General features: G+C 42.6%; 1 protein-coding gene across 9 annotated transcripts in view; it reads left to right on the top strand.

Moving 5' to 3' along the window:
- The window catches only part of CHRNA9 (cholinergic receptor nicotinic alpha 9 subunit), a 28,780-nt gene extending 15,748 nt beyond the window's left edge, over nucleotides 1-13,032 (top strand). For all 9 annotated transcript variants that reach the window (XM_083835168.1, XM_083835167.1, XM_083835162.1 and 6 more), the window contains 4 exons: nucleotides 404-549; nucleotides 1,332-1,486; nucleotides 2,067-2,599; nucleotides 2,888-13,032. In XM_083835168.1, the coding sequence (XP_083691294.1) occupies nucleotides 404-549; nucleotides 1,332-1,486; nucleotides 2,067-2,599; nucleotides 2,888-3,444 (1,391 nt within the window). In that variant the 3' untranslated portion in view covers nucleotides 3,445-13,032. The remainder of the gene's footprint in view (nucleotides 1-403; nucleotides 550-1,331; nucleotides 1,487-2,066; nucleotides 2,600-2,887) is intronic.
- Nucleotides 13,033-13,316: the final 284 nt, after the last annotated feature.

Below are 13,316 nucleotides of genomic sequence, written 5' to 3'. Positions count from 1 at the left end.
TAAGGAGACATCACAAGCCATTAGCCAGGGAGCAGGTTTGACTTCAGGCTTGGCTTCTAATTTTAGCTTAGCAGATGTGTGACTCTAAGCCAATAATCTCTATGCCTATGAAAGAAATCAGTAAAATAGAAGTAATGATACTTTCAAAAATGGTAGGAATCTCTGGATAGAGAGTTTTATTTTCAGTGGGTGTGAAAAGCTAAAGCTAGCTATTCATTTACTACAGGTGAATGCTGTCTTTATTTGAATAACTTCATCAGGTTTACTCTGTTTTCGCACTAAATGGTACTCTACAATATGCGAATGATAAATATAGCAAATACTGTTTGAAGCTATAGAAAAAGGCTATCTTCTGATATTGCTCAGTGCTTAATCTGATGTACTGAACAAATGTGTTATCTAGCTGTAGAATCAGCCAAAGGAAAATATGCTCACAAGCTGTTCAATGAACTGTTTGAAGACTATTCAAATGCTCTAAGACCAGTGGAAGACACAGATAAAGTGCTGAATGTTACCCTTCAGATAACATTGTCCCAAATTAAAGACATGGTGAGTAAAAATGCAGTTCTGTTTTTCTGAATATGTACAGGAGTGTGTTAACTGTAAACTTGCTTGGAGTGGGAAAGCAACTTAAATTTTGTTGTGACAACTTCAGTAATGCTTCCTCACAAGGGTCATGTTCTCTGGTTCTTAATAGAATCTTATCTGATGGCAATGCTAGGATTTCCATTACATGTCTACAGACATAGCTGCTGAATTGCGAAGACTTTGTAGTTTTAGTTAGATGTTTGTATTGTAGCATCCAGGCAACTTTTGCTATTAAATAAAAAGAGCAAACGCTCTTTCTAGGAAGCAATTAATTTCTTGTAAACTCCCTATTTTAGCTTTTAACTTCTTATAAATTTGGTTCAGCCAGATATGCTTTTAAGGCAAAAGAGATGTCTGGAAGGAGAATGGAAAATCGCTTCTGATTTGTGAATCAACAAGCTTTCAGAGTTTTGGACTGAATTTTGTCAGCTGTTTGGTATTCTGAAGCTGGCAAAAGAAAACTCACGAGATATTAAGAGCCTTAGACAGCTGTGATTAAAGCTTGGGAAGGTGCAGGGAAAAAGAATCGTCCTCTGGGGGAGGAAGGCTTGGCCAAGAGAGAAATTGAATGCAGAAGTCCCCTCTATGCTGTATAGTATATGTACCTGTCTGAGGTGCTGTTGTGGCCTGTCAATGTTCTGGCCAGTTTTGAGCATTGCTTTAAAGTTACACAACAAATGCTGTCAGCATCTAAGATGTACTTTTTTCACCTTCAGCTAGAAATATTTCTATTTTTTATGCAGGATGAAAGGAACCAAATTTTGACAGCTTACTTATGGATTCGACAAAGCTGGTATGATGCGTACCTCAAATGGGACAAGGATAAGTACGATGGGTTGGATTCTATCAGGATTCCAAGCAATTTGGTCTGGAGGCCAGATATTGTCCTGTATAACAAGTGAGTGAGGCTGGAGAGAATCGGCTTGAATGTGTGTATGAAAGAGGGGGTAGAAGGAGCAGTGACCCATGGAGCCTCAACTTTCATCAATTCACTTTGCCTTAGGAAGGGATATATTTTTTGTCTTAATGTTTGTTGTTGAACACCTAAATATTTTGCAAAAAGGCCATAAACAGGATTGTTTGAGTATTGATCCAGCTTCCGTGGTTGCACTGGGAGTTGAACACCTCTCTCCCCCCAGCGATCTGAAGTGCTTTCTGCAGAAGTTGCTGAAGAGATCTAGAAGATTGTGTGCACAAGAAGGTGGTATGCAAAGGCTCCATAACTTGTCTGCTCTCCCAGGCCAGTAATGAACAGCAGATTATCATAATCTTTGAATATCCCACTGTGTCAGTGGGTACTGGTACTTGTAAATAACATAGTTAATAGTCAGTTCCTAATAAAAATCAGTGTAAATAAATAATATGGTTTCAGAAGCATGCTTTTAATGGTGTGAAGCGAGGGTCTCCTCCTGACTCTCCCCAGCCTACACACTAAGTTGCTGCATGTCAGTCCTGACTGTCACTTTTCTGTCTTTTAGGGCTGACGATGACTTTTCAGAACCAGTGAATACTAACGTTGTGTTGAGATATGATGGAAAAATCACTTGGGATGCACCTGCTATCACAAAGAGCTCATGTGTAGTGGATGTATCTTATTTTCCTTTTGACAGCCAGCAGTGCAACCTTACGTTTGGTTCCTGGACCTATAACGGTAATCAGGTAGACATCATCAATTCTCTTGATAGTGGTGACCTTTCTGACTTCATAGAAGATGTGGAATGGGAGATTCATGGCATGCCAGCGGTTAAGAATGTAATCACTTACGGCTGCTGCTCTGAGCCTTATCCAGATGTAACATTCACACTGATTTTGAAAAGGAAGTCGTCTTTCTACATATTTAATCTGTTGCTTCCTTGCATTTTGATCTCTTTCCTCGCCCCACTGGGATTCTACCTCCCTGCAGACTCTGGAGAAAAAGTGTCGCTAGGCGTTACGGTTCTTCTTGCTCTGACCGTGTTCCAGCTTATGGTTGCAGAGATCATGCCTCCCTCTGAAAACGTACCTTTGATAGGTGAGCTTTATGTGCTTTAAACGTGGCTTTATATGCTTTAAGCATTTTTTACAATGCTAATTCAATAGTCACTCATCTGATAAAGGCATACCTGAAATGAGTATGAGGTTTTACTTTAATACTTTAATCTATATTCTTATACGGTAATTGTTATCTAAATACAGAGTATCAGGGTGATTAAAATTTGGTTTCACTTGCACTTATGTTTAGCATTATGTTGTCGCATTATTTCTGCATTGATTTTTTTTTAGGGTAGCATCTTTAATATAATTTTATTTTGTGTTCCAGGCAAGTATTACATAGCAACTATGACCATGATCACAGCTTCCACTGCGCTGACAATCATTATCATGAATGTCCATCACTGTGGCTCAGAAGCGAAGCCTGTTCCCCAATGGGCCAGGGTGGTTATCTTGGACTACATGTCAAAAATCTTTTTTGTGTACGATGTGGGTGAGAACTGTACAAGTCCACAAAGAGAGAAGGAGCAAGAACATAAGTTAGAGGGGGATGATGTGTGTTGGGGGGGAGACAAAGAGGTAAGGAGTCAACTTTCCAACAGAAATGATGACAGTGATCTTAAGGAGAAGCTGAATGGAAATTTGAATAAAAGCTGTGGAGTTCATGGCGAAGATATTAGGGAGAACGTTAATTGCTGTTCCTGTTACAAAATGCTGATAAAAAATATCGAGTACATTGCTAACTGTGTTCGAGACCATAAAGCAAACCGGGCCAAAGGAATTGAGTGGAAAAAAGTAGCAAAAGTGATGGACAGGTTTTTCATGTGGATTTTTTTTATCATGGTGTTTTTTATGAGTGTGCTGATCATTGGGAAAGCAGCTTAACTGCAGATGAACACATTCGTTTTGTAGGTATGAATGAATGTACTGGGTTAGCTCGTTTCAGTGGAGCTGTGGGGTAGGTGTGCTTCTGAGATCTTTGTGTCTTCTGTTCTGTAACAATAAACTGGCTCGGTAGGCTGCAACGGCACGTTGAGACATTGCTCAGCTGATGGCTTTATTAGTGGCTTTCATTGCGTTTTAATATGGGAGTGCAGCCCCGATGAGGCTTGCTGGATGAGCAGTGTGTGCTCCGTCTTAATGAATGGTGGCCACGGCTGCAGGCTGATCGGGGGAGCAACGCAGTGGTGGAGCAGACAGCCTAACAGGGAGCACTCTATTCTGAGGGCTGCACCTTGTAACTTGGCTGGCCTTTTCTCTCTGCCAGAACAAAATCGGGGTATTTTTGAGATTGTGATGGAACCTGGAATTAATCTCTTCATGGCGTTGCCTTTTTTTCCTTTTTTAGCTTGCCTTCCTAAGTTATCTTATTTTGTTAATGTCTTTTTCTGGTCATTGTTCATGTCTGCTCGTGGGCTCTGCCTGTCTATCTTGCTCTCTGGTGTGCCTTTCACTTCTGCTACCATTGAGTATACCACTAAATATGACGGTACCTTGATTTACCTTTTAATCATCTCCTGCTGCTAAATATTGCTCCATTGTTACTAGAGGCACAGTAAGCCAGAATGACAGGACTTACTCCTCACCAAGTCACAGGGCCTCTCCTCCATTCTCTTCCCTCTGATTCTAACATGAGGAAGGGCTTCTCATCCTCCCTAGTTATTTCATTGCCCTGGACATTTGTGCAAAATGGGCCTTTAAATGTCAACTGTGAGACTGTTAAAATAGGCTGGCTGTCCAGTCTCTGCTCATTTTATTGACCTTGACCAATGCTCGCCCCATGTGTCTGTTACCCGGTTTTGAATCACAGAATCAGGGAATCACTAAGGTTGGAAGGGACCTCTGGAGATCACCTAGTCCAACCCCCCTGCTCAAGCAGGGTCACTTAGAGCAGGTTGCGCAGGATCACGTCCAGGCGGATTTTGAATATCTCCAGAGAAGCAGGCTCCACAACCTCTCTGGGCAACCTGTTCCAGTGCTCCGTCACTCTCACAGTACAGAAGTGTTCCCCATATTCAGATGGACCTTCCTGTGTTTCAGTTTGTTCCCGTTCCTTATCTCTGGGCACCACCAAAGAGTCTGGCCCCATTGTCTCCCCTAAGATATTTATATGCATTGATGAGATCCCCTCTCAGTCTTCTCCAGGCTGAATAGGCCCAGCTCTCTCAGCCTTTCCTCATCTGAGAGATGCTCCAGTCCCCTACTCATCTTCACAGCCCTCTGCTGGGCTCTCTCCAGGAGCTCCATGTCCCTCTGGTACTGGGGAGCCCAGAACTGGACACAGTACTCCAGTGTGACCTCACCAGGGCTGAGTAAAGGGGGAGGATCATCTCTCAGCCTGCTGGGAACACTTTTCCTAATGCACCCCAGGATACCGTTGGCCTCCTTGGCCACAAGGGGACATTGCTGTCTCATGGTTAACCTGCTGTCCACCAGGACTCCCAGGTTTTTTCCTGCAGAGCTGCTTTCCAGCAGGTCATCCCCCAACCTGCACTAGTGCACGGGGTTACTCCTCCCAGGTGCAGAACCCTGCACTTGCTTTTGTTGAACCTCAGGAGGTTCCTCTCTGCCAAACTCTCCAGCCTGGCCAGGTCCCTCTGAATGGCAACACAGCACTGTGGTGGATCAGCCACTCCTCCTGGTTTTGTATCAGCAGTAAATGTGCTGAGGGTGCACATGGTCCCTTCATCCAGGTCATTGATGGGTAAGTCGGACAGGACTGGACCCAGCACAGCCCACTGGGGGACAGAGCTACAGGCCTCCAGCTAGACTGTGCAGCTGAGCACAGCCCTCCGAGCTCTGCCATCCAGCCAGTTCTCAGTCCACCTCGCTGCCTGCTCATCTAAATGTACTTAAATTATAAGCTGTCTAGAGGAATGCCAAGGTTGCTTTGCGCATTACTTAGCACAAAAGCATGATCTTACAGCGCTATCATTAAAGTAGCGCCGTAATCAACACGTTCCCTGTTCAACACCTTGCTACTTAAGCCTACATGAATGTGTTTGCTGACAACACTGAAAAGCCCTCTCCTCTGTGCTAATTTCTTTTAACCCCTCAGACAAAAGTTCCAGAAGATGTTTCATGGTAAAATGAGAAGCTTAAAAGCCCAGGCATGCCCTCGGCAGATAAATTGCTTTTACAAAGCACCCTGAATTTTGAAACCATGATATTCTAGATGCAGTGGGAGAGGCAGAAGGACACTGTAATGGATCCCCCCAGTCAAAAGTTCATGTGATAAAATGAGTTTTCATAACTGTTGCAGTTAATAGGAGCACATCTGTGAAGCTGTAACTTAAGAGTGAGGAGTCAAAATGGCAAAGTGATGCAGTTGTCATGGCCAAATTTATTGAAAGAAAGGGATTTGTAGTTATTATGTAAATGATGCATTAAGTTCTCAATGCCAGGTTTTCTTTTGTGTGGAATAATTAATGCTGTAAGCTTATCTGGATTCTCATACATAATGCAAGCTTTAAAGTCCAGGTTCTAATGTAAAGATAAACTGGGTAGCTAGCCAAGAATAAACTCAGTATGTGGAAAAAGTCTCAAGTGTATTCCCTATATATTATCAGCTTCCAGTCAACTGGGGTAACTTTGAATATCTGCTTTAGAAACCAAGCTGTTCATTCTCCCTGTGCAGAAGAATGGTTGCAGACATTTGCCATGGAGCTCAGGGTTTGACATTTATACTGCCTCTTTTAGGAAACTGATTTGTTCTTTGTTGTGGAAAAAAGATACTGTCCCCAAAGCCTGGGGAGTGCAGTATTTAAAGATAAAGGTAAGGTATTCAGAACATGAGTCTTCACTGTGGAAAAGAAATGGCTGAGGGAGTGTTTGTCCAAGGCTTATGGGTGGTATAAAGAAAATAGAGTTACTGTTTGCTGTCTCTTCCACTTCAGGAGCCAGCTGCATCAAATATACTGCGAGACGGTGGATGGGACTGACTGTATACTATGTGGAAGGCTGAGGAACTCCTTGCAACAGAATTTGTGAATGCTAAAAGATTGTGTGGATTTAAAGAGCTGGGGGGAAATGAAAGAAAAATCTATCAGGGTACAACTAAATATAGTCGCGAAGTGTTGAAAGCTAGAGCAGTGTTTTTAGGGATTCAATACTGCATATTCTTCTGTGCTCTTTATCCCATATGTTTCAAGAATTCAGGTGTGACGTTATAAGCATGTTTCATCCTATGGTTGACAAAGCTTTGCTCTGACCCTGCCAGAAGCATGGGAAATATCTGAGAGCTGTTTCTCAAGAAATTCAGGAGTTTGGCAAGAACTCCTGATTGTGCAGGTCTGTCCTAGTTTGAGAAACAGAAGATCTATAATTTGATTTTTTAGGAGATGGGGAGAGCATGGGTTGAGGGAATTCCCTCATTTCCCTTTAAAGCCAGGAAGAATCCATCTATTCTCTCATTTTAAAAATTTCTGTTACCTGTTGAAAATAATGTGGTGACTCTTGTTTTTGTTCTTAAAATCTTTTCCTCAACAACAGGATATAAGACTGAAGGTGGCCTCTGTACTTTGTGTGCAACCACCTCTTTTGTACTTGCAGGCAGAGTGAATAACCTAGAGATCATTTAAAGGAGCAGAGCAAACTGAACATCTCTTTTCTCACCTACTGTGAAGTCCACTAAGACGTAGTCATTATTTTTTGCTAGAGGCAAATCCAGTTGGATGGAAGGAACAAATGCAAATTAAAAATTCATTGTCCCCAGATCCCTTGCCTGTCTGTTCAACAGGCATTTGGACAATGCCCTCATGAATCTGCTTTAGCTTTTGGTTAGTGATGATCTTTGAAGGTCCCTTCCAACTGCACTATATTCTCTTTAAGATCTCCTTTCTGCACAGTGGCAGTGAACAATTCTGTTTATACGTTGCTTGCAGTAAGGAATAAATGAGATATCAAGTGCCCCAGCTCAGGCTCATTCTTGTCTGTTTCTTTCCAAATACTTTACGGCATTTAATTCCTAGTCTCTTGTCCGTGGGCCACTGAAGACCTGCAAAGCTCACAATGATACGCTGCAATTGTACCATTAGCTTAATGGAACTGTTTTAAGCTATCCTCCCATTTGGCTACACTCGGAGATTTATGAGACTGGTATCTAAATGCTATCCAGTTCAGCTGCTTGGGAACCGTTTGATGGCAGTGGGCAATGAATATTAAATAAAAGATGAAGGCATATTAACTTCCATATTAAATTTTGGGAGCTGTCAGGAATACAATGTGTTAAGTTCAGCTACCATAAAGGTGAGTTTCGAGCAGTGCAGCCTGCCTTCTGGTTGCCTGGGCTGCAGGGACAGACCTCGCAAGCAGGCTAGTGGTGCACTCAATCATATATTTTCTTGGTCATGTGGGGTCGTGGGTTTGTTTGTCCGCCCATGACAGCGGTGCACCTCCAGCTGAAGCTCCAGCTATTGTGATTGAGAAGACAATTCAGGGATGCCTTTGCAACAGGACAACAATATAAATATCCAAATTTTAGTTGGATAAAGTTGAGGGAGATAACAGTTGATGGGGAGCACAGCAGGGTGGAAAACATGGTTGTGTTTAATTCCAGATGTACAGAACTGTTATGCCTTGGTCTGTTCTTGGGCACTTCTTCAGAGTAGAAAGCAAATCTAGTGAACATCTGGAAAGAACAAATCAAGATAAAAGGCAGCTGCAGTTTTAAAGAGAAGAGTTTTTCATTCTAGTTCCTGAAAATGTTTGTTTTAAATGTGATTCAGTTTAAATGTGATTCAGTCCTACTACCTTCTAAATAACCTACCTAGAATTGTGTTGAGTTTTTTTTCCGGGTAATGTGTATTCTATGCTTTGTCTGCAATTCTGAACATTTATTCTTTGCCAGGATATGTACCTTACAACATTCACATATCTGCTCACAATTTTTTTGTGTTACAAAAGAACTCGAAAAAAATTTTTATATGCTATTATTTTTATCAGCCTTCACTGAAAATTATTTTATCTATGGTGTTGGGAGTTGCACAGGGACTATGCTAAAGACTGGCTTGTGTTCCCTTTGGTCTGTCACTACATTGGTTTGTGTTACTCTAAATGCAGTGACAGAGCTGGCAAAGGAAGAAGAGCATTGGAGAAAAAAATACATATTTTTTTATTGCTTAAATGTAACCCATATGATTGTAGGCAAAGCTTCAGTGAATAAAACGAGTAAATTAGGATTCACTGTATTTGCTTTTTATGTGTCACCACTAATAAAATTTGATTGATAGTGGTCTTAAATACTATGTAATAATAACATATTCTGTTTCTGTTTGCTTGTGCATTCTCCATTAACGTGTTTAAGTGCATGTTAGCAGGAAATGATTGAGCCAGTATAATGTGAACAAATAAAGAAAGGCATTGTGATTAATGCATGCATGTATGGGTGTATCGTTAGTGTACCATAGGCAAGTAGTAGGTCTGGCTGCTTTATTCATTCTGTGTTTTTGGTTGTAGCTGAATGTTACCTAAACTGCTCACTGTGTTTCAGTGACAGGAGTGGCTGTTGTTAATGTTTTGTTAGTGTCATGCTTGTGTGTCCAAGCTTGCAGCAGCTTGTGATGGAAATGTGGGACCGCCTGAGGAGCCACTGTCACCTCATACCATCCCACCCTGCCCCTCTGCGTGGTTCCAGCAGGTAAGTGTGTCTAGGGGCCCTCAACTGCATGAAGATTTTCTCTCACAGAGTCTGGAAGGTTATCTGGGGATACCCCGCTGCCTTAAGTTCCTTCTAGCACCCATTTTCTGTCCATCTCACGGGCCTTTTCACAGGCAGTTCATAGATGTGCTTCCTCCACAGGACACCCGACATGGTTCAGAGCTGTCCAAATGTGTCATGTGCTGCAGCTGGGCCTATTTTTGTTCAGCATGTTAATGGTTTAGGTGGCTGCCAGTGAGAGGTGAGTGAAACTTGGGTTGCTGTTACCTACTGTTCTTAGCTCAGGGGTCCGGTGTTGAGATAAGGGCCACGCTTCATATAGTCACAGTCACCTTCAGGTGCGCAGCCTTAGTTCTGCTTTTGAGTGCCATGTTCACTGCCCTGCAGAGGTTGTTTGAATTGGATCAAAGAGCATTTCTAAACACCACGGTTCAAAGTGGCATGGGTAGGACGTGCGCTTACTTGGCACTGCACTGTTGAACCCACACACGACTCTCAGTGGTGCTTCTAGCCAGCAAGTTCTGTCACACGAGGAGCGTTACCCTGGGACCCTGGGCTCCTGAGCTGACAGCAGCAAACCAGCCCAGAGCTCCTGCCCTGTGTGCCTGTTCCTGGTTTAGGATGGCCCCTGCTGTCTTGGCTGTGCAGGCTTAGCAGTTTGTGAGGCTGGAAACCCCAAGGTTGATGGGAAGGTTAAGAACAACCATAAAACAGCTGGGGCCAGCTGGGGTGAAGGGAGGAGAGATGCAGGGTGACAGTGACAATGTCTGGGGCCCAGGTGTCTGCCAAAGAGCTCAGCACCTTGCAAAAGCTCCTCTTGTGGAGACTTTTCCTCACCTAACTCCTGAGACCTCTAGGGGTCACACGAGTGCTGTTCTTGTTGCCTGGGCACTTCAAGGCAGTACTAGTGGGCAATTTTTAAAAATAAATGATTAAAAAATAAAATATAAACAACCCCAAACCACCTGCACTTAACCATAGTTGTTTTCCTTTCTCTAAGAAGCAATGAGCAATGTAGACCTGGTGCCTTGTTAGCATGATTTCTCCTGCTGATAGCTTTTTATTAAGGTCTAGATAAATGAAGGAATGTATCCTATGGGACAGTGCAAAGGCTGCTGTTCTGAAAGGCAGTTTCATCTCCTCAGAAGCTATGCTTTAATTTACAGACCCAGGGGCCAGTACTCTTATGAACAGAACTGACTGGAGGTAGTCTGTTAGTCTTCAGAGTACTGGGGAATGAAGGCTTCATGAGCAGTCCAGACTGTGGTCCTACACCTGGTCGGGGCAGTCTGGCATAATGCTGAGACACAGAGAAAATGCCTGCTGAAGGCATTGGGATCAGGTTAGCAGGAGATATGTTAATTTACAGTTTCTGACCAATAGCCTGGAAAAACAGGTTTTTGGGCAAACGGCTTTCTTCCACTGATCTTTCTTGACTGGACTGTCTCACTCTTAGCTCCTCAGTACTTGTCCTTCAGTCCTTATATTCTCTTCTGTGTGTGGAAAGAATCCTGTTATGGTATGGATATGGTCATAATCCAGGGCATAGGAATCAACTTTAGCCTTGTGGTACTGTTCTCTGCACCCTGTAAATGTCTCCTTGAGTTCAGTAATCATAAATGGTGGTTGGGTAGGGCAATGTCTCTGACATGGAAGAAAGGGATTGTTTGCTCTTGCTATTGATTTGCAGTAAATCTCATTCTCATCTTGCTGCAAATGTAATATTAACATGAAAAAGGGTCTCTTCTATATATGAGACTATCTTTATGTACAGTTAGGCTGAGGAAGGGAAAATCATTGAGGCAGTTCAATATTTGGCTTTCATTTCAAGAGATGGAAGCACTGATATGTGCCATTTGTAACTTCTGAACAAGTCAGAAGAAATGGAACAGGATGTGTCATACAGAGGTTCCTGATTGTTCCGGCAGGTTCACTGTGGTAATCAGAGCCTGCACTTGCTCCCAGAGATGAAGGTTCTTCTCAAAATGCTGATTTAACCTTTCACTTCTGCATCAGATTGCAATCCTATGTTGGAAGATAGCTGGAGAGCAGAGGCTGTTCAACTCAAACGAGGTAGCAGGTATACTAAGACTGTTGGAGGTAATTTGGTCCAGTTCAAGTGGTCCTTGCTGATGCTCTAACCTTCTTCCAGGACACTGTTTCCAGCTGCTCCCTGGAGGTGGTCCTCCTGAACCCAGCTTGGTGGGTGACTCCTTCCCCTTCTGTCTGGGCTACAAATATTGGTTTGCACTAGTTGGCTCAGAGATGGTTATTAGTACAGCCCAGGCCTGGAAATGTTATTGAGTGCTAACCCTAACGAGATCTGCTGCTGACAGGTCAGCTTGGGGAGCAGAACTTCTTTGTACAGCAGCAAAATGTATGTCACCATTTGTTTCTGTTGCACTGCAGCTGTTGAATTGCTGTTTTATAGCATGTATTTTCTTTAAAAACAAACAAGAAAAACCTCCAAACACAAAAGACATCCAGCCAGAACAGCAAGGTAATTATGAACCACGTCGGTATGAGTATTGGCTTAAATCCATTACATACACCAAACCCTGCCTATAGTAAAGGAACATAGGACAATTACTGATTTCAGAAATTCCTGTTCACACAGGACATGCGAAAGGTTACAAGAGGTGAACTCAAAAGAGAGAAGTATCACAGGGATGGGACCTAAAATTGCAGACTTTGTATATGGATGGTGGGGCTTTATCACAGACTGGTGACAGCCAAGGGGCGGATTCACCGTGGTTTGACATCTAGTTTCAATGAGATGCTTCAGGATATTAAAAACGGGGCACCTAAATATCATTATATATCTGTACCAAGATCCTGCTGCTGGTGGTCTGGCTGGGATCGAGGCCACCGTTGTGGTTTGCCTTGCAGCAAGCACTCAGCAATTTTCTTGTAGTGTGTGTGTGTGTGTGTGAATAAACCACTCCAGAGGGGGTTGAATACAAAATACAACTTTGATGTTTCTTTGTTGTTGTTGCCTGATACATTTAGGGGGATGCTTAGCCAGGACAGTGTGTATCATGTTAGTAATTTCCCTACTTAACTATTAGAACTTAATTGTTTCTTATTTCCAGAGGTACTTTTTGATGGTTTAGAGAGATGGCACATAGAAATAGAGCACTGTGCTAGAATAGCTGCTTTGGCCAAGCTCAGGAGCCTGCAAAGAGGCTACCCACCATTAGTGCTTTAAATCAAAATCCAGTCAAAGCTGGCACCTCTGGGAGCCTGGTGCCCTGGGAGCAAGACCACCACTTTGGAGGTCTCCCAACAGTGTTTTGGGCTGTGCAGTTTTCACATGTTCACCCTTCAGGTGCACTCAGGTGTTACTGGTGAATAACCAAAGGCAATATTTGTTAGAGATAAAAACAAAAAAATCTCACAATGAATGAAATCTGCAGGAAAAGGGAAAAGAGCATTACTTTAATCCAGGAGGGGTTTGGGAGGGAGGTGGTTGCTCAGCAAAATCCATCTTAGAATTTCTTTACTGTTTACCTGGTACTTGAGCCGCCTTTTTTTTTTTTTAATCACTCCTAGGGATTATGGTGTCTCACTGTAAGTATTATCTCTCCACAGAACTTTATCTATAACAAGTGATTTACCTAATTGCATGCTATTGAGAGAAACGAGTTTCATTCTGGTTCCAAGGTTCACTGTGAAACTGGGTGAAAAAGTATCTTATCAGGGATCTATACAGTCATTTGTAGTTTGCTCTTATTCCCTTAAATACTGTCCAGCAACTCTAGGTCCTATAAAAACTAGGCGACATTTTGCAAAATTCCTCCTATGAGAAGATCAATACCAATTCCTTTTGCTGCAGTCAGTGGCTGTAGCATAGCACTGTTGTTATACAGCGTAACTTCTGTCTTGGTTCTTCTGTTTCAGCCTCCCTGAGTTTAATGATGGAGATTTATTACATGCTTTCTGTCTGGGTTAATTATTTTGGCCTCTGGATCTACTAATTGCCATTTGTAAATTTTCCTGGTTGTAAAGTTCACAAAGATAACTTGGCCTCTGTGGCTTAAACTCTTGGTACATTTCAGGTTATGAAAGGCAGTGCAGAAGTTTGCTGAGGTTCCGTAAG

The sequence above is a fragment of the Anser anser genome (assembly GCF_964211835.1).
Source record: "Anser anser genome assembly, chromosome: 4".
Classification (NCBI taxonomy): Eukaryota; Metazoa; Chordata; class Aves; order Anseriformes; family Anatidae; genus Anser; species Anser anser.
This window is presented reverse-complemented; position numbering and strand designations above follow the sequence as displayed.